Source organism: Sinocyclocheilus anshuiensis, unplaced genomic scaffold (assembly GCF_001515605.1).
Source record: "Sinocyclocheilus anshuiensis isolate Anshui unplaced genomic scaffold, SAMN03320099.WGS_v1.1 scaffold80, whole genome shotgun sequence".
Lineage (NCBI taxonomy): Eukaryota > Metazoa > Chordata > Actinopteri > Cypriniformes > Cyprinidae > Sinocyclocheilus > Sinocyclocheilus anshuiensis.
In genome coordinates, this window is record NW_015554102.1 from 2,294,106 (window position 1) to 2,314,937 (window position 20,832).

The window sequence follows — 20,832 nt, forward strand, 5'->3', positions numbered from 1 at the left end:
CTGTATTAGTGTATTAGTGCAATGAGACACGAATGTTAGACGAATATTTTTTGTAAATTATCTTTATTTCCTTTTGTAGACCATTCCATGCAATATCACATCTGCATACCTCAGAAGCATATTCAAGTCTGAAAATAAATGCTCATCGTCAAGAATATCTTATCCAGACCGGATTTTCTAACCGAAATCAGATCCATATTTGGCCGCCTCAGCCAGCTAAAATCTTGATGTATTGGGACTTCACTACAGCAAGTTTAAGGCAAAACAGCATGGACAAAATAAATATTTCTTGATATAAACACAGAGGATAAGAGAGTGGTTCATAAAGCTCGTTTTAAAAGACCTAGTAAACAAATAATGCCAAATGATGTGAGAGATTTGTGCCGCTGAGTGCTGGAGTGAGAGGTGTGTGTGTGTGTGTGTGTGTGTGTGTGTGAGAGAGAGCTAATGCTGCTGAAAGGGGGAAGGTTTGTTTATAGGCCAGCTGTGAGTTGTCTCTTAGTCAGCCAGTGACCCAAATCAGCAAATAAAAAAAAATAGAGAGAATGAAAAAAATAGATGGAATGAGAGAAGAAAAGAGAAAAAGTCAGGGGAATGAACGAGTTAATAGTATGAAGGTAAGAGGGAAATCGAGAGAGAGAGAGAGATAGACAGGGAGGGGTGACATTTAAAAAAATGCCAGAAAACAGTTATTTTAATGCATATACATATTTTCTTGCTTTTTTATCACCTTCCCCCAGCATTCAAAGACACAGCGCAGACACAGCAGATTCTATATGTAGATACACTATGAAACTGCACCTCCCATGCTAACCTACCACAGAGAATCAAAAAGAAAAAATACAGATGACTAAAAATATGATAAACATGAAATATTTACACATAAAAAAAGAGAAGCACAAATCTACATTCTGCCTAATTCAAATAAAATGTCAAAAACACATTAATATTTAAAAATATATATAATTCGATATTAATATCAATATCATCAGCACTACATAAAACCATCAGTAAGAGTATACATATATTAATAAAACATCTGAAAACTGAAAAAGAGCCTCTTATGCCAGCTCTTAAAAAGGGTGTAATTTAATTAAAAAGAATTGTCTATGTGCCTTTATTACCCTGAAGATTATGTCATATTATATTAATGAGAACAAATCTTACTGGATCCTATTACATCTAAAGAGGAGGAGCACATTAATTTGTTCCAGCATGGGATATAAATGCCTTTATAGAGCAGCCATGTTTTAAACACGCTTCAGTCAAAGGCATCTGAGCTCATCTGAGTCTTCCCCGATATGAATCAGAATAATCCTGTTTGAGTGTGAATAGAATGTTTGGACTGAATTCAGATCGACTGGAAGCCGCTCTAGTTGTGCTTGGAGTGAAAGTGAACTGGGATTAAAGTGGATTAGCATCCGATGAGAGAGGTATCTTGCTGTTTTATTCAGGATTTAGACCTGCTTAGACTCCAATCCAGCTAGTTTCTCACCAAGCTGCTGGATCTGAAGCCTGACACACCCATGCCTATATAAGACACACGCACACACGTACAGAGCATTATTGCATGATAATACAATCGGGTTAAATTATATATAATATAAATAAAATAAATATAATCACAATATTATGGTAAAAACTGTATTTTTTATCAAATAAATGGCACCTTGGTGACTTCTTTCAAAAACATTTAAAAAAATCTAAACTTTTGAATACCCCTAACTTTTCAACGTAGCATGAAAAAACAACAACAGCAAAATATTTAGAATTTTTTTCTCTGTGACATATGACCATGAAGTCCCCAGACCTCAAACAAACAAATTACCATCAACAAACATATCATGGTGGTCAGAAGAACACCTGTTGCTTATTATTTTTCACAAAACTGGCAATCTCTTTTATATTTTGGGGGGTCTTGTGGGGACAACAACTCACATTTTAAGACTTATCTCCAGAAAACCAGGGAGATTGCCCTCTCGGAAAGAAGGTCTGTGAACAGACATATCTAACTAAAAGTCAGGAAATGGTTATTACATAATTCAAACCACTTTTTATCAGCAGAGGTACAGAAAATGTGAGAGAGGAGGAAACAGAAAGAAAGAAAGAGGAAGCTGATGCACTAGGTCCTTATCTGTTAACGCACACATACACGAGCCTGGATGGGTATGAAATACACTACTGACTGTCCTGTCATCTGTACTCCTGTTTCCCCAGCAGAACTTGCTCTCAATCTAAAACTAATTTTAAGTAATTCTGTTTATAATACTATGCCAAAGAAACACATTCAAAGTATGGCACAGATTCATAACGCAGAAAATTTTTCCATAAACAGCCTACTACTATTTCAAAAATGGTTAAAGAAAGATCACATGAGGCTGTTCTGACAGTTTTAAATGACAGATTTGTGCAGTCTCAAAGATCTCAACCCATCAAAAATTATTTCAGCTCTAGTCTAAATTTGTCAAACTATCAAAAGTTTCAGCTGAGAGATCTACATCAAATACGGTGCCGCAATCTCTAAGCTTCAGTTTGATAGAGAGAACCCAAAGGCTTTGAGAAAGATTTTTTTTCCAGCATGTTGTTGGGCCACACACTCTCTCTCTTTCTCTTTCTCTTTCTCTTTCTCTTTCTCTTTCTCTTTCTCTTTCTCTCACACTCTCTCTCTCTCTCTCTCTCTCTCACACACACACACACACACACACACACACACACACACACACACACACAGACACAGAGGACTTCACTTGGAACCACCAGAAGCTTGACAGACTCCAGTTTTGTTTTAATTAGATGCTGCGGTGAGGCAGACTGTTCTGGCAACACTGCAGTCTTGGCTGATATCTGATGGGATTAAACAAGGAATATAAAAAATGAAGTGTGAAAATGGTGATGTAATTCATCACCTTTAGATTGCATTGTGTGCTAAGGCAATAATATCAAAAGGCATATAATAAGAGTAAAAAAAATTGCTATGCAACACCTGCCAATATTATTAGGCCTATATATTAACAGTTTCTTGAGCACCAAGTCAGCATATTAGAATGATTTCTGAAGGATCATGTGACACTGAAGACTGGAGTAATGATGCTGAAAATTCTGCTTTGCCATCACATTAATAAATTATATTTTAGGAAAACAGTTATATTAAATTGTTATAATATTAATGATCAAATAAATTCAGCCTTAAAAAAAAAGTTAATACATTTTCCACTGAGGTAAAAGTCATTCCAAGATGTGAGTCTTTAATTTGACTAATTCCCATCAGCGTTCAGAGTATAATTCTTAGAATTCAACATAAGCCATGTTTTGAACAAACTTCGGTCAACAGCTCCAAGGGCACGAGTCGACTCGACCCTGATATGAATCACAACTAATCCTCTTCCGAGTGTGAACAGAATTTTGAACTGAATTCAGATTTCCTAGAAGCCTGTTAGTTGTGCTCAGACTGAAAATGAATGGGGATTGCAGTGGATTAGCACCTCCTAATAAAATTATCGACCAGCTGGCAAGATGCCCCCTTTTATTTACTCGACAACGCCAATTTATACTTGTATATGGTGCTTGGTGAGTGTTAATTTTGTACCCTGAATAGGCTTGATATCAGACCTTTGTAGCTAAAACTGCAAAAGAAAATGATCGCTCGCTAGAGTGACACTTACAGATATAGTAACAATCTGTCTCCATGTGTCATTTCCCAACACTCCACAAACCACACCCACCTCACACTGTTATTTCCTGTCTAGGGTTCCACGCCAGTCAACAAGAACAACATTCATCAATATCACTCTTCTCTATCATCTCCACCCCTCCTCCACCCACCTTTTCTCCCTCTCTCTCTTCCTATCCCTGGCAACTACAAAAATCATTAAATTCCCATGGGCACCTCTGACCTCATCCATTCATCTTGCTCTCACACACACCTCTTGAAAAGACAGCAGTTTTGCTTGTAGCGATTACACAGCATGCTCTCCTTCATCCTTTGAACTCCTTTCACGCACTAGTCTCCTTTTTTCTCCCTCTGCCTCCTTTCATCTCTCCTCCCTCTTTTGTCTTCAAGGTAGAGATGCCCGGCAGTGATGACTGACAGCCTAACCAGCCCTAAACAGTGTTGCCAAACCCGTCCCTCAGAAAATCTCTAGAACCACCCTCAAAAGTCTCAATTTTTCACAAAAAGTTGACAAATATGAAAACAAAGTAAATACAGGTAAATTTGGTAAAGGAAAGTATATATATATATATATATATACATATATATACACACACTTTACAAATTATGACAGTATAAAAAATATAACAAAAGATTAAGTATAACAAAAAATTCTGAAGTGAAATTAGGAAATGCTTGTGATCTGCAAGCACATCAAACATGATGGAAATGATGGAAAGACATAAAAGACACATAATGTTGGGAATTTGTTTTATGTGTCACCAAAGTGCATCCCAGTCCTGTTCAAATACAACAGATAACCAAAAACAAAAACTATTCATACAAACTTATTTCAGTCAACACACTCTATTACTACAAAGTAAGGTAAAAATTAAAAAAATAGGCTAAAAGAAAGGCATCCGTCATCCCGCTCCTCTACATCTACTTCTATCATCGCTTGGATTACAGCGTCACGGCACGCGCCTTCTTTTTAAACGTGATTTTCTCCAATGGGGGGGAGGAGGGGGCGGAATATTTGGCAAATTACGCTGCAGCATTTATGTTATTGCACTGGTTGGCTATTAACGGCGAGCAGACAGAGTGTCATTCAATGCATTGGAGAATACGGCGAACATAAATACAAAAACAAAGTTGCTTGTCAGGTTTTCCTAACAAGCAACCATATTTATTAAAATAAACCCAAAAAACCGCAACCCGCGACCTGGGATTTTTTTCACGCAACAAAAAAAGAAGCCAAAAGTCGCGTATAATACGCGGACTTGGCAACTATGCTTATAATTAAATTGTGGTGTGCGTCATGGCAGGCGTGGCGTACTGGTGTGTTGACTGCGCAGACTCATTGGCATGATTGAGAGCAAACGTGAGAGGTCACGGGCCTACGGCAGGCTGTGGAGAGGTCATGGGCCTACGGCAGGGTGTGGCCAAATAAAAAATAAAAAAATCGCTAGTTTTATTTAAATATAGCTAAAATAGCTCCTTGTCGCAAAAAAATGAAAAAAAAAGTCGCAGCTACAATGAGAAAGTAGCTAAATTTGCCGACAAAATCCCCAAATTGGCAACACTGGCCCTAAACCACATAAGAGGGAGAGAGAGCCAACGAGATTTAGCAGAAAGATAATGAGTCGTGATTGCCCTCTAGTGGCTGAACGATGCTATTACACCTTCTTAAACCTGTCATGTCCATATCTTCATGTGCATTCTTAGTATGCAGACATCTGTGGTTACTACTGGACAGATTGGCTGGCAGTATTCTAGAGTTTAAACCAACAGTCACGCTCACAGTCACAGCACTGAAAACTGGAACCTTTTTCTAGCAATGTGGCTGCTATTAATTTTCAGTCCTGAAACTGAGCATTACAAACTCAAGCTGCATATTTAAAGTGATAGTTCGCCCAAAAATGCAAATTATGTCATTAATTAATTAATCACCCTCATGTTGTTCCAAACCCACAAGACCTTCGTTCATCTTTGAACACAAATTCAAAAAGATATTTTTGAGGAAATCCGAGAGCATTCTGACCCCGTATAGACAGCAATGCAACTGACACGTTCAAGGACCAGAAAGGTAGTAAGGACATCATTAAAATAGTCCATGTGACATCAGTGGTTCAACCGTGAACACCGTGACAGAAGAGAATACCTTTTGTGCGCAAAGAAAACAAAAATAATGACTTTATTCAACAGTTTCTTATCTTCTGTCACGGTGTTCACGGTTGAACCACTGATGTCACATGGACTATTTTAATGATGTCCTTACTACCTTTCTGGTCCTTGAACGTGTCAGTTGTGTTGCTGTCTATGCAGAGTCAGAAAGCAGTGATGTCACATGGACTATTTTAACGATGTCCTTACTACCTTTCTGGACCTTGAATGTGTCAGTTGTGTTGCTGTCTATGCAGAAAAGCTCTCAGAATTAATCAAAAATATCTTAATTTGTGTTTCGAAGATGAACAAAGTTCTAATGAGTTTGAAATAACATGAAGGCGAGTAATTAATGGCAGAATTTTTCATTTTTGGGTGAACTAACCCTTTAACACATACTTCATTAAAAAGATGAGCTTCTGTCAGCCCACTTATAACTATTATGAGATGTTTAGTCATGCCTGTCTGGGTCATAATTCTGGTTCCACCTCAAATTTAATTAATATTTAAACCATACAATGCACTTACGAGTTTGGATGCAGTATCATTTAGGATCAGAAATTAATGAGATATTAACTGGGAATGACAAAAAAAAAAACAAGACATTTAAATAGAACAAATGCCCCTGTATTTTTTTCTACACTAACATTTCAAAGGTTTGGAGACAGTATTTTTTTTAATTTTTAAATAAGTTGTATTTAATCAAAAATACAGTAAAATAGTAATATTGTGATAGGCCTATATTTTTACAAATTAAATTAACTATTTTAATACATTTTAAAATGCAATTTATTCAATGATTGCAAAGCCGAATTTCTTAAGTGTCATGATTCTTCAGAAATCATTCTAATGATGATTTTGTGATTGTCAAGAATAATTTCTTATTATTATTAATGTGGCAAACAGAGCTGTGCTGCCTATTTTTGTGGAAAGTGTACATTTTTTTTTTTTAAGGATTGTGTGATGAACAGAAAGTTAAAATAACAGCATTTATTTGAAATATTCTGTAACATTACAAATATCTTTACTATCACTTTTGATCAGTTTAAAGTCCTGCTGAATAAAAGTATTACATTTTTTCAAAAAAATCCTACTGATCCTAAACTTTTTTTCTATGGATGTGCACTATGTGCTTGTATGAAGATATATATATATATAAATGATCACATACAAGTAAAATGCCTACAAATCAATTTCATGGGACAAATGTTATCTCTTAACATCAAAGTCTTTTTTTTTGGAATAAACATGACTGAAATGACAAAACTACTATATTCTATACATCAATATCAGTTCATGCAATTGCTAACATTAACAACGAACAACACTTTTACAGCATTTATTAATCTATTAAATGTTAACATCTAATAAACATCTATCCTATAAAACATTTTAAATATAAATTAACATTAGTTGATGTATTCTGAACAAACATGAATAAATAAATAATAAACTAGATTAATGAGTGAAAAAAAAAACAGTTGTTCATTGTTGGTTACCTAAGCATTAACTTATGTTAACTAATTAACCCTCAATGTAAAGTCTCATCATTAAAATAAATAAAAGACTTGTGTACAGATAGATAGTCAAACATTAGCACACTTGAAAAACAACCAGTTCAGGGGTTGAGGCAGACACTCTTTTAATTATGAAGTCTCTGTGGGTTGCTGCTTTTTAAATACATTGCGTGAAATCACCACTAACAAAAACTTTGAAGGGTGAGAATGTTACACAGTCACTCTAAATGTGTTTATTAACTCTCGGGGCTTTGAATACTGTGTGGCGTATGGTACAGATTTGTGAAAACTCAGTAATACACCTGTACACTTCCAGTGGCATAAACAGTGAGGGACACTGAGGGAAACTCGAGAACTAAGACTTTATATTTAGTACAGATAAGACTATATTCATATTAAAAGAAGTAGCATCCCAGATCATGATATTTTAGGAATGCCAAATGATCGCCAACCATGCACATGATTCCTAATCAAAAACAGTGGTGACAGATACTTTGTGTGTGCATCTATCAGACTGTGAGAACAACTGTGCTGCACTGTAAATATGTGTTCAGTGTTGAACAAATAGAGCTGGGCACTTACACCAATTAAACATTATTACATAGAATACATATTCATGCAGGAGGGCAAAATCTATGAATGTGGTGCAGGAGAATTTCAATTCACTGTGAAAGAAAGCATATTCTGTTGACATTTTTAGGGGCGAATTTTCAGACTAAATATTATTTATTGGACGAAAGGGTGAAGAGCGACAGATTTATTGGGGTCTGTCCTGCCTTCTGTATGGCTATTAGTGGTCTTTTTTGAGGGCAAGAGGAATATTGGGCTATTCAGACAAGATGGTCAGGCAATTACGGCTATGAGGAAGGTATCTAAGGTGTAATAACTGAGAAAAATGGAAGAGTGCTGGCTGTTAAGGGAGAGAGTTTGTGGCTGTTAGTGTATAATGTCTGCAGTGGAGATGCTATAGTTGGGGAATTGGGGGAAGGTTAAGGGAGTCCAGGGCGCTGTGGTAAAGTTCTCTTAATGCTCTCAGCAACAATAAACGACAAAACATCTGATTAAAAAGATGAGGCAGGGGCTCCTAGAGAGAGAGAGAGAGAGAACGAGAAAGAGAGGAAAGTTAATGGGCCTGAACTTGTTTAATCACTGTTAATGCTGATACACACAGAAATATGCAAAATACACATTAAATCATATGTTAAATAAAATAAAAACCTTGTAATAAGCAGTTCTAAGGGTCTAACAGAATCTAAAATATCCTTATATAAACAGATACATAACTTCATAAATTGATTCACAAACAAGCACACAGGCTCATAATGTCTTACCCCAAGGACGTGAACTCTGTTGTAGTAGGAGCTAAAATCTTTACTGAGAGACACCAAGAATCTGCACACCTGGCAGACAAAATACACACATTTCAGTTATGGATGGCTTTATCAATGAAGCCAAGACAGCTGATCGAATAACAGATATAACTGGTTGAGATTAACAGGAAGAGCCTTAAAATCAACTCTGCAAGTCTATCTGAGAAACAAAACCTTTATATACAAAATAAAATAAAATAATAATAATAAAAATAAAGTACCTGTTCAGTCCTTAAATTCACTCTGGCTGTGCTGCCTTCATGCTCCAGGATCTGTCCCGATTGGTCCAGCAACTCAGAGAATGGAATGAGGTAATTGAAGAGAAGAAGCCACTCCCCCTAAAGATGAAATAGCAATATTATCACCATATAAACAACTTTCTATGCCACTAAACACAGAAACAGAGCTTATTTGAGTACATTTGGCATATATCTTTATACATAGCAACTGAAAAATCCTTAGAATACTTGAATAACCATTGTGCGCTCCTCATTTGGGAGTCACACTCATGGTCTTCACAGTCAAAAGAGACTGGATACCTGAAATGTAACTTTTTTTTTTCAGTAAAATCAATCTAATATATTTTTGTCCAATAATATTTTTTCTTTTGTATTTTGAGAGAATTTTATGGTACTAATTAATATTTATGCAATAATTATGATACAATTGTTCAATTAATGCAGTATTTCAGATTAAAATAGAGACCTTTAAAATTCAATTTTTGAAGGCAGAATAGCACCTCCTGGTGAGAGCAAAAAAAGAAAATCCTGTAATTTCATGGTGTAACTACTAGATTCCTGTATAGGACTCTATAGAGAGGCTTGTGAATTCCCCAGTTGTTTTTTATACATAATTGTTTACTTTTATTAGGTTGTGGATTTAAATGTATATTAAGGCATTCTCAAAGACCCCTTTTTGTCAAGGTTTATATTTTTTGTTGTTTTAAATGGAAAATGTAACAAAAATTAACAGGAATGCTTTATCAGAGCTTAATTCTTCTGGTCTGATCTGATTTTAACCTCTTATTTCAGTCTTCTGACTCATTTTGGCTATATGTTTATAGCCATACCAATTCATTTGAGTATATATAATTCTGTATGTGTGTGTCTGTGAGTGTGTGTAAGTAAGTGTGTGAGTGGATGTATCTGTTTTACACTGTTGATGTTTTAGAGTGTAACCCCTTCCTTGCTGTCCACTTTTTTACTGCATTGTAGTTGAATTATTGATTTTATTTTACATAGTTGCAGTTACAGTCACACCAGTTCATAGGTGTGTGTGTGTGTGTGTGTACAAGTGTGTGTCCGTGCGTGTGTGAGTTGGTGTGTTGATTTTGCACTCTAGATGTTTTAGAGTTTCACCCCTTCATTGCTGTGCAATTTTTTTCTGCATTGTGGGGGATTTGTAGATTGTACACACAAAAAGTTTCAGTATTTTCTATTTTTTTCCCCATTTCCCATTCATTTCCTATGGTCGGTCATTTTTGACCAAAGACCATGGGTGGGACTATTTTTTTTACGACCACTTAGCTTTTTCGAATCATGCCCACAATTTGTTTTTGCGTTCACATATCAAGTGCCATAAAAGTCACCATGTTTCATACCATTCTAGTGCACCTACGATTTTTAAAAATTAAAAATGTATAATTCTCCGGTCAGAAGTGACCGAATACCGCACATAAGGATGCAACAAATAAGACTATTAGCAAAAATATTATCATTAAGACACGTTAGTTACATATTGCTTTACCTCCTCTTTTAGGGCAGAAAAGTCCAGCTCTGTGCCTCCAGGGATTTCCGGATAAAGACCTACATGTTCAAAATAACATTACTTAGAACATGAATCAAAAGTCAAGAACACTACAGTGCATGTATGTGTGTGTTACCTTGCTCCACCCCTTTCTCATAGCTGCTGAAAAGTGTGTGAAGACGAGCGCAGTTATACATGACAAAGACTCCACCCCTGGGGCCCTTTGTGGACACACCACTGTCCCGCTGAACATCTAAGGTCACCTGAAAGACAGCTGTCAATCATCTCTAATGCAGGAAAATACATTCTACACACACACACGCAAATACACTCACCGGACTTGTGTGCACTGTGGAAAGCAGTTCAAACCTCATGGTGGCTGAGGTCATGACTTTAATGATGTCATCCCATGTCTGACCTAAAAAAAAGTGAATTGATGGCACATGCACAAATCAGTTAACATCTGGTATTAACATGCATCACAACAATTCTGGGCTATTTCACTAAGACTACGAGCTGCTAAAAGGAATTTTCTAAGAATGCACAGATAAACACACCTTCAACTTGGTCTCCGTACTTCATTTCTGAGGCATCTTTCATCTGAGCTTTTCTTAACCTACAGCAATACACAGCCAACCATATAACACTGTAATAACTTGTAAGAATGATTTATAAAGTTGATAAAGCATAACAGTTGATGCTGTTCTAAAGTTTTGCCTTACTGAAGATACTGAGCTGCATTCATCTGAATTCCAGGAGTTTTAACAGGACCACAAATCACCAATCTCTAATAGAGAGGAAGAAAGCAGTTATTCATTCATTCATTAATTTTCCAGCAAAGATTGTGTAAAATGTAGTCATGTCCAACTGTGCAGCATTTGAGCTGGAAATTGTGTATTCACCCATTTGGGAGCATTACAATGGCTTAATATTGTCTTAAGACTTTTTGCAACTTATATGGATTTAATTTATTGTCTTTTAGATTTTATGCCATCAATATGCTACTTAACACATAAAAATTAACAACAAAAAAATCTCTTTAAAACAGCTATACACGCTTTTACACAGATTTATAAACTTACTCTTCCAGGATAAGAAGGAGAAAAAATATTAATCAGACAAAATTAAATGCTTTCTAAATGAGCATGATTTTTGCCCAATTCCAGCTGCTACTATTTAGGAAGTAGCAAATCATGTTTAGTAGCTGTGATATAACTAAAAGCTATTGGCTACTAAAAGAAAAGAAAGGAAAAAGAATGAGTCCTTTGATAGGTCCAACCAAAACTTCCTGTTACAGGACAGTAAATACAAAACAGAAAGCAATTGTTTGATATGTAAAGCACGCTGGTACAGCTGATGGGCAAATATGTCTGTGTGGGCAGAGAGTGTGAAACCTGCACTGCCGTTGCTCCCGTCGCTCTCCACAGCATGGCTGTTTGCTGCTGACGAAACTCATCCTGACAGGAAGTGACATGCAGGGCTGTTGTCGTAGAGATCTAAAGTAGAGAAATCCATTACAAGCGTCCAACTAACATATGGTAACTCACTGTAATTTAAATCAGACCGATATAATCCAGACAGAGGGTCCATTTGACTCACAGGGAAATCTGTGGTAGCACTGTCCAGCTGGGCCAGATGACACAAAGCTTCTCTCTGCACTGAAAACAGAGAAATCACTGACTTATGCACAATACAGAGGAAAACTAAGGCGATCCAACAGTTTATCACAGAAACACTAGGAGTAAAACAGTCCTTGTACGTTCAGTACGGCCCAGTTCATCTCATCTTAAAGGAATAGTTCACCCAAAAATTAACATTTTATCATCATTTACTCACCCTCATGTCGTTCCAAACCTGTATAAGTTTCTTTCTTATGTTGAACACAAAAGAAGATATTTTGAAGAATTCTGAATTAGGGTTGCAAAATTCCGGGAATTTTCCATGGGAATTAATGGGAATATATGGGAATTAACGGGAATAAACTGGAAATTTGCAAAATTGCAGGAACTGGTGACTTAAATGTAGTTGAGAACAAATCTTGCAGCATAATCTTAATCAAAAAACAACCTGATTTAATGCAATTTCAGTTTAATTTCTACCCTACACATTGCTCAATCACATGCACACAGCACACTGCTTACTGCAGGGCTATTGAGGCCACAACCCCCTACATGCACTGTGCTTTCCTCCATAACATGAACAGACCATTTCTTAAATCCTGCACACAAAATATCAGAATGTCCATCTTGGTAAGTAGCCTATTCATGTAAATTACATGAATATTACAAAAAATAGTTTACAATTTCCTTGTGCTGTGTGTAATATACTGTGCAACTAAATTAGGCTATACCATTGTAAAAACAAATACACTGACTGAACAAACCATAGACTGGAACAAACATTTAGGTGAGATAATAATAAAACAGAAGTCTAAAAATGACCCTCCCCCACACACAATCCCCCTTAGTCACCTAAGAAAGGGATTCCCCTCCATTTTCTTTGAAGCCACATGTGCTGCATTTGAGCCCAAAGACTACATCTAAGTTTTGATATTCTAAATATATTTGATCTATGGGATTCGAGTTTAACTAGTAAATACCAAAAAGTGTTTTTACAGTAGCTAGCTAGCCAGTAAAATCAAGATATGAAAATTCTAAGCGAGTTAGCACTATTTCATTGACAATTTATGAGGTATAAACTAGCTCAAGCTGTGATGCTCTTTCTGCTAGCCAGTTTTCTGTTATCATACAGAAATACAGTACTGGTCAAAAGGTTGGAAACATTACTATTTTAATGTTTTAAACATTGCATATCTTTTGCTCATCAAGCCTTCATTTATTTGATCAAAAATACAAAACAGTAATATTGTGCAGTATTACTGGTATTACAATTTAAAATAATGGTTTTCTGTTTTAATATACTTTTGGGGACTTAAATGTAGTTGAGAACGATTCTTGCAGCATAATCTTGGTTAAAACAACCTGATTTAATGCAATTTCAGTTTAATTTCTACCCTACACATTGCTCAATCACATGCACACAGCACACTGCTTACTGCAGGGCTATTGAGGCCACAACCCCCTACATGCACTGTGCTTTCCTCCATAACATGAACAGACCATTTCTTAAATCCTGCACACAAAATATCAGAATGTCCATCTTGGTAAGTAGCCTATTCATGTAAATTACATGAATATTACAAAAAATAGTTTACAATTTCCTTGTGCTGTGTGTAATATACTGTGCAACTAAATTAGGCTATACCATTGTAAAAACAAATACACTGACTGAACAAACCATAGACTGGAACAAACATTTAGGTGAGATAATAATAAAACAGAAGTCTAAAAATGACCCTCCCCCACACACAATCCCCCTTAGTCACCTAAGAAAGGGATTCCCCTCCATTTTCTTTGAAGCCACATGTGCTGCATTTGAGCCCAAAGACTACATCTAAGTTTTGATATTCTAAATATATTTGATCTATGGGATTCGAGTTTAACTAGTAAATACCAAAAAGTGTTTTTACAGTAGCTAGCTAGTCAGTAAAATCAAGATATGAAAAATCTAAGCAAGTTAGCACTATTTCATTGACAATTTATGAGGTATAAACTAGCTCAAGCTGTGATGCTCTTTCTGCTAGCCAGTTTTCTGTTATCATACAGAAATACAGTACTGGTCAAAAGGTTGGAAACATTACTATTTTAATGTTTTAAACATTACATATCCTTTGCTCATCAAGCCTTCATTTATTTGATAAAAAAATACAGAACAAAACAGTAATATTGCGCCATATTACATTAAACATTATTACATTATATTAAAATATAACGTTTTTCTGTGATGCAAAGCTGAATTTTGAACATCATTACTCCAGTCTTCAGTGTCTCATTACATGATTCTTCAGAAATCATTCTAATATGCTGATTTATAATCAATTTTGGAAACAGTTGTGCTGTTTAATATTTTTTTTATTACCTGTGATTATTTTTCAGCATTCTTTGATGAATAAAGTTAAAAAAAGAGCAGCGTTTATTTAAAATAGAAATCATTTTTTACCAATACCATTCAAAAGTTTGGGGTCTTTGGGGAATTTTTTAATAAATTAATACTTTTATTCAACAAGGATGTGTTAAATTAATAAAAAGTAATAGTAAAGACTTCAGGCCCGGCGCCAGAGGGAAGGAATTATAATAAAACTTGTGTTTTTCATGCTTGACAAGCGGCCACGTATGACACAGAGATAGCTAACTACTACTACACTATATAGAAAAAGATAATAATTTCAGAAGCACAGATGTGATTCTGCAACCGAGCCTGGTCCAAACACAGGATTTAGGTAAGGAAACGGTCATTATTTGTATTGGCTGCGACGCCAAATCATGCACACCTGCTTGCTTTTCCGTTTAATTTAACAGTGTTTTTGTGAACATATAAATGCTTTAATAACAAATAATTGTAACACTTTACAATAAGGTTTGATTAGTTAATGTTAGTTAATGTATTAAAGTTTATTAACGTGTTAGTTAATTATTGTAAAGTGTTACCTAAATAATGTATTTCGAGCGTTCACTTGAAAATATGAAAACTGATAAAGGAACAGATTTCACATTTGTTTCTTTTCAACATTCAACATACTCATCACAAACGCTAGTATGTGACAAACCAAATTTAAAAGTTCACCAGAGGTGCGTTTGTGCAGTAACTATAATTTCTAGCACAATTTCTGTATATTCCAACATTATGTCACATCTCATGTATTGCTGCCAAATTTAGCAAACTACTGACAAGTTGATAATTATTTTCATGTTAAGGCCAATAACTGATTAATTGGCTGTAATTCTATACTACTTTGTCTATTAAATTAAAAATAAAATGCTACAAACTAAAATCAATCATTTTAACCCTGTAAGGTCCACTGTTGAAATATTACAACATCAGTTTTAGCTGCTCATGTTTTTTTTTTTTCTCTAAGACCACATTTACACAAATGCTAGATTTTAAAAATAGGCCTATTTACCTGGCCATAAACTCACACATCAAGCACATCATCTTGTTTTACTGGACTGGATAAATCTACATTCAAGTAAGTAAAATGCCCCAAATATTTTTTTCTGTGATTATTTAATATGTGTATATCATGTAGATATTAAGGTATTGTTGAATGCATTGATCATTTTAGATTTTGAGCTTATGTCAGTGTTGTAATTTTGCAACGTTGGGTTAAAGGGGTAGCAAAATTTGCCTGTGCACCTTGCACATTACATGGATGAATTGTACTTCTCATCTGTTCCATGTGAAAAAAATACTAATAGAAACAAAATAAAACTGTTTTTGATCATTCACAAGTTTTAAGTGTTTTTGTTACCATTTTGAGATTCAATCCAGATTTTATGATTATTAATTGAGTTCAAGTTAAAGAATAAATTATTTCTTCAATAATTTGAAAGTATTTTGTGTAACAATATTTTAAACTATCTGCATCTTATCATTTATAAAATGTACTTAACTGGCCCTTTGCTTGTTTGCCCAAATATCTGCTTGCTGCATGAGGGACAGGTGATAATGTTCTGGAATGTGGGGGGGTAGAAGTGCTATTAGCATGATAAGTAAAGGGCACAATAAGCTATCAGTATTGTGTGAATTCTGTGGAATGTGTGAATTCTGTGAATGGGTGAATTCTTTAAAATGTGTAAGTATGTTTGGGATCAATTTGCACTGATATTTTTAGCCTGGAAAATAATCATTGTTTTTTTCCATTTCAGAATGCCACCAGCCAAGAAAGACCGTCTCATCATATGTGTATGATATATCACTGATGCTGTCCAAAATGAGAACAGTGACTTTGAGATGGACTGTGATACAAGAGAAGAACGTTTTAAAGTCAAGTCATAAAGAATATTTTAAAGCTTTCATTCAGTTCATTAGGTTTTGTAAATATATTCAGAACATATATTTCTATAATGTTTTTTTTTCTTATTTTGTCATTATTGTGCGATTATTAGTGAAGTAAAATCACTGAAATTCTGCAACCCAAAGAGCCCAACGTTGCAATATTACAACATTTCACTAAAAACTGACTAAAATGTAAAAAATGTAAAAACACATATATTTCTGTATTAGAGGCCTGCTACAACATTTAAAAGGTGAAAGAATTTTTTCACAGGTTTTTTCTATATTTGGGTCTTCTAGGGTTAAATGCAAAACCTGAATTTAGGCATCACAACATATAACTTTCAGTTTTGGAAAAATACATACATTTACATAAAAATATATTCAACCGTTTTTTTTTGTTTTTTTTTTATCAACTTCATGCAAATATTAGATCATGGCAAAAGTCTAAAGGCAAATAACAAAGAAAATAATAAAGCACAATTAAATTTCCAACGTCGACTTACGAGTGATAAATTCAATAAATAGACAATAACCAATATGATACCAATATATTTTGCATTACTAGTTAAATTTACAGTGTGATGCATTTTAATGCATCATAATGTGGCTTAATACTTAAATTATATAATAATAATAAGCAACAAATATCTTGTACTGTATTGGTCGATGACAGGGTTAAACTATTTATAAAATAAAATACAATTAAAATCTTAACATCAAACATTCTACTCATGCAACCCTAATAATGACATTTGCTGGCCAAACAGACACAAATCTTGTATATAAATGAACCCATGGGAAATTTAACTCGTTAGATCCCTATTCTAGGGATCTAGGCAGTTCTACTCAGACGTCATCGAGTCTGTTCTGTGCACTTCAATAACTGTCTGGTTTGGTTCAGCTACAAAATCAGACATCAGAAGACTACAGAGAACGGTTCGGACTGCTGAAAGGATTATTGGTGCCCCCCTGCCTACCCTCCAAGAACTGTATACATCCAGAGTGAGGAAAAGGGCTCAGAAAATCACTCTGGATCCATCACATCCAAGCCATCTCCTTTTTGAACTTTTGCCATCTGGTCGGCGTTACAGAGCACCGAATACCAGGACAGCCAGGCACAAGAACAGTTTCTTTCCCCAGGCAATCTACCTCATGAACAGTTAATGTTCTCCCATTGTGCAATTAAAGTACAGTGTGCGCAATAACCTTATACTTATTTATCACCCTAAACCCTAGTACATCCCTACAACTTATTGTATTTTATTCTATTCCTATTCCATCTATAGCACACCTGTACATACAATTTATTCTTTTTTTGTGGTTTATATTTATGCATGTGTATTTTATTCACATCTCATTTTTATTATCTGTGTGTTGTTGTTGTCTCCGTGTACTGGAAGCTTGTGACACTATAACAGATTCCTTGTATGTGCAAACATACTTGGCAATAAAGCTCTTTCTGATTTCTGATTCTGATTCTGATTCTAATGAACACATTACAACTTACCTGTGCAAGTGCCAAGACTGGGATCATACCCCTGCAGGTTCTCGTCCTGTACCACTTGTTTAAGGTTTATCCTAACATCCTCTTTTATCCCTCTTCTCTCTCCCTCTATTTCCTCGCCTCCGCTTCTCCTTTTTCCTCTCTCTATCTCTCTGTCTCTGTAGGTTGAGTTCTCTAAAGCTTTTTTCATCTTCTCCTCCCTGTCCTCATTGGTCCAGCTGACAGGGACTGTCGGCCAATCAATGCCTAGTGTTTTCAGAAAGTTGACAATGTCACTGTCCTGTGGCAAGGCTGGACAAAAGGACACAGTGTACCTAAATAGAATAAAGAAAGAGTTGATTAATTTGTCCTTTGGTGACAAAATTTATGCCAATATCATAAAAGTCAAAGCACACACCCTTGTCTTCTGAGCTGTGCCCCGAGGTGGTCGGCAATGAGAACGGTTCGTAGCTGCCCCAGAGCTAGCGTATCGGGAGATGGCACGGTTTGTTTGGTGTGGAGGGCAGGGCAGTTGATGAGGACACAGCCCTGTCTCTGAGCAGCAGGTCTCAGATATGGCGTTATTCCACATAAAACACCTCTGAATGTTGCACAGCGATCCACACACACGCGCAGGCCTTCTGGTGTCATCTCAGTGGCTCCTAGCGGCAATACGCCACTGCCACGAAGAGAGCGAATACCACTGAGAACATCAGAGGGAACCTGAAAACACACACAGTCATGAAATACACAAGTATATTTAGTGTAACAATTTACATATTTAGTTTATTGCCCCGGGACACTTTCTCATTAAATCAAAACGTTTGTTGAAAATAGTATAAAGTGATTTGAAATAATGCACAGAACCAACATGAATGCAAAGATTGTTTTTTCAAGTCACTGTGAAATCAAAATTGACAATTCTTATTTTTGGAATATTGCGGTGTTTATAAATGATTATCTTTGCACATTACTTTAAAAAAAAATCTTTAATCTAAAACATTGATCCAATCAATTGGCAAATGACAAAATTAAGTCCCACCCTACAATTTTTCTAGCTTGAGAAGCTGATACACTATACGTCAGAATAGCAGAGAAAAGACAGCTGCACTTTCCGTTTTTATGCCAACTTTAGGTCACATTCGCCGTTGATCCGTGAAATTTAATTGAAAGACCTGGTGTATCGCATGAGGGTGAAAAAGTTCCTCATGCAGATTTCAATGCATTCAATTTGGTCTAACAAATTTGCTGTTCTTCTGTGTGAGTCTGTGTTTTGTTTTTTTTGCCAACAAAATTTCACCAAAATGCTTTTTATATTCTATGAATATAAAAAATATATATTCTATATTCTATACGTCACTGACCTACCAACAGAATCAAGGCGGCATAAAAAAATTAACTAATTTAAGATTTTACTCTCACAAATAATGTCAAGTGTTATAATTTTTACATGTTAATTTTTAAGATGTAATATTTTTTAATTTGTAATTTTTACAATAATATATAATATAAATATTTCAAATATATTCTTTATAATTATACAAGTCGCAACAACGTTTTCAAACATTTCAGAAACCACAAAACATTAGAAATTAGAGCGTGCCACGCGAGCTTTTGTGGTAACCATAGCAACAGTTTGTTGCTCCGGCGGTTTTCGTTGAGATTCCCTATCGGACATCGACTAACCATAAAAAGGTATGTTTGTTAATACGTACTGTCATTATTTTTCGTTTCACAACACATTTATATAAAAGTTTTGTTTAAAATGTCATTTACACGTTTGTTTTCCAGGGGCGCGAAAAGACAATTGAGTTACCTGCGAATTCCCTCAAACAAAACAAAAAGACATTTTGACCGCATGACAGTATAAAAAAAAACAAGGTTTCTCTGTTGTTGGGGGGAAAACAGTAATAAATCAGGGCGTGGTTATGACATTGTGGTTCTCCTAATAGCCAACATGTTGTTTTCGGTATTGGCATAGTCTGACCTAGATGTAACGGGCAGCGAGGAGTTAAATCATTTCTGCCGCAGAGTTCAAATGTTTGGTCGATGCCACCAATGTCAACAGTCTAGCTGGCGCCCTGCGTGTCTGTGCAGAGCTCTTATATTCTGACAATTCTGTCAGTGACTCTGTGATTCATAAACAGACGTCCAAGCAAAAGCTCGAAATATCCAACACGGCGCCTCAAGCCATGCGTAAAATTGCCATGCGGAGAAGCGCGAGAACGCATCTGTCACTGGTGCAGGCCAGGAAGAGATCATAACACAGAAAATAAAAAACGCACATGTAAGCACATATTTCAGACTGACCTCTCCACCGGCGTACAGCGTCGTCAGAACCGTGTTGGGTGACAAGAAGTCACGATTTCTCAGGTTTTTTGCGCTGCTCTCCTTGAACCAGTGCTTCTCTCGCTCGCGGCTGATCTCGGCTTCATGTTCAGCATCTCTCCGCAACGCGCCGCTCAACGCTTTGACGGTGGACACGATGCTAAATGGCACGGCTTCCTCCATGATTAGGCTCAGTATGTTGACATTGTTTTTAGTGCCCGGACTGGAGGGATGTTAGTGAGATTGACTGTAGCAGCACAGCACTGCGGTGCTGTGTGCTCGGATTGATCACCAATCAAAACAGATGCATGGGGACCGGAACGTTAAGAAATGTCACTGCCTGGTCAGAGGAGGCATATTTTCATGTAACACCGGTTGCGTGTTTTTGAAAGGCGCCATTTTGGGTGTGGCAAAATCAGTTCAGTCAATGACAGAACAGAAAGTAAAAGTGCACTTCTGATAAAATACATTTTGTTCAGAAGCTGCCGTTTTATTTGAAAAGATATAGACTATTTAAATAATCTATGGATTACTTTCCGTCTTATCACTGATATTTAACATATTAATGTATGTGCACCCAAAAATGCAAGTTGTCATCTTTTTTCACTGCTTCTAAACCCGCATAACTTTATTTATTGTACTATATTACAAAGTCATTTGATAGCTTTGGGTGAGGAAAAG

At 35.8% G+C, this 20,832-nt stretch overlaps 1 protein-coding gene across 3 annotated transcripts; it reads right to left on the reverse strand.

Annotated features, from left to right (window-relative positions):
* Positions 1 to 7,549: 7,549 nt before the first annotated feature.
* dalrd3 (DALR anticodon binding domain containing 3) lies at positions 7,550 to 20,498 on the reverse strand. Of its 3 annotated transcripts, none has more exons than XM_016461996.1 (13): positions 20,119 to 20,498; positions 18,242 to 18,546; positions 17,848 to 18,158; positions 12,045 to 12,103; positions 11,840 to 11,941; positions 11,168 to 11,232; positions 11,003 to 11,061; positions 10,781 to 10,863; positions 10,582 to 10,708; positions 10,446 to 10,504; positions 8,921 to 9,037; positions 8,661 to 8,729; positions 7,550 to 8,413 (listed from the first exon to the last, which is right to left on the reverse strand). In XM_016461996.1, the coding sequence occupies exons 1-13, from the start codon at positions 20,332 to 20,334 to the stop codon at positions 8,294 to 8,296; spliced, it is 1,692 nt and encodes a 563-aa protein (XP_016317482.1). In that variant the 5' UTR covers positions 20,335 to 20,498; the 3' UTR covers positions 7,550 to 8,293. The 3 variants fall into 3 exon arrangements, with proteins under 3 accessions (XP_016317482.1, XP_016317483.1, XP_016317484.1); XM_016461997.1 differs by having other exon boundaries at positions 20,134 to 20,497; XM_016461998.1 differs by lacking the exon at positions 20,119 to 20,498 and adding an exon at positions 19,539 to 19,566.
* Positions 20,499 to 20,832: the final 334 nt, after the last annotated feature.

Coding starts and splice junctions, on each gene's coding strand:
- dalrd3 (XM_016461996.1), bottom strand. CDS start 20,334: ATGGAGGAAGCCGTGCCATTTAGCATCGTGTCCACCGTCAAAGCGTTG. Junction 11,233..11,839: donor CGGGAGCAACGGCAGTGCAG/GTTTCACACTCT, acceptor CCTCTCTATTAG/AGATTGGTGATTTGTGGTCC. Junction 8,730..8,920: donor TGAATTTAAGGACTGAACAG/GTACTTTATTTT, acceptor TTTGTCTGCCAG/GTGTGCAGATTCTTGGTGTC.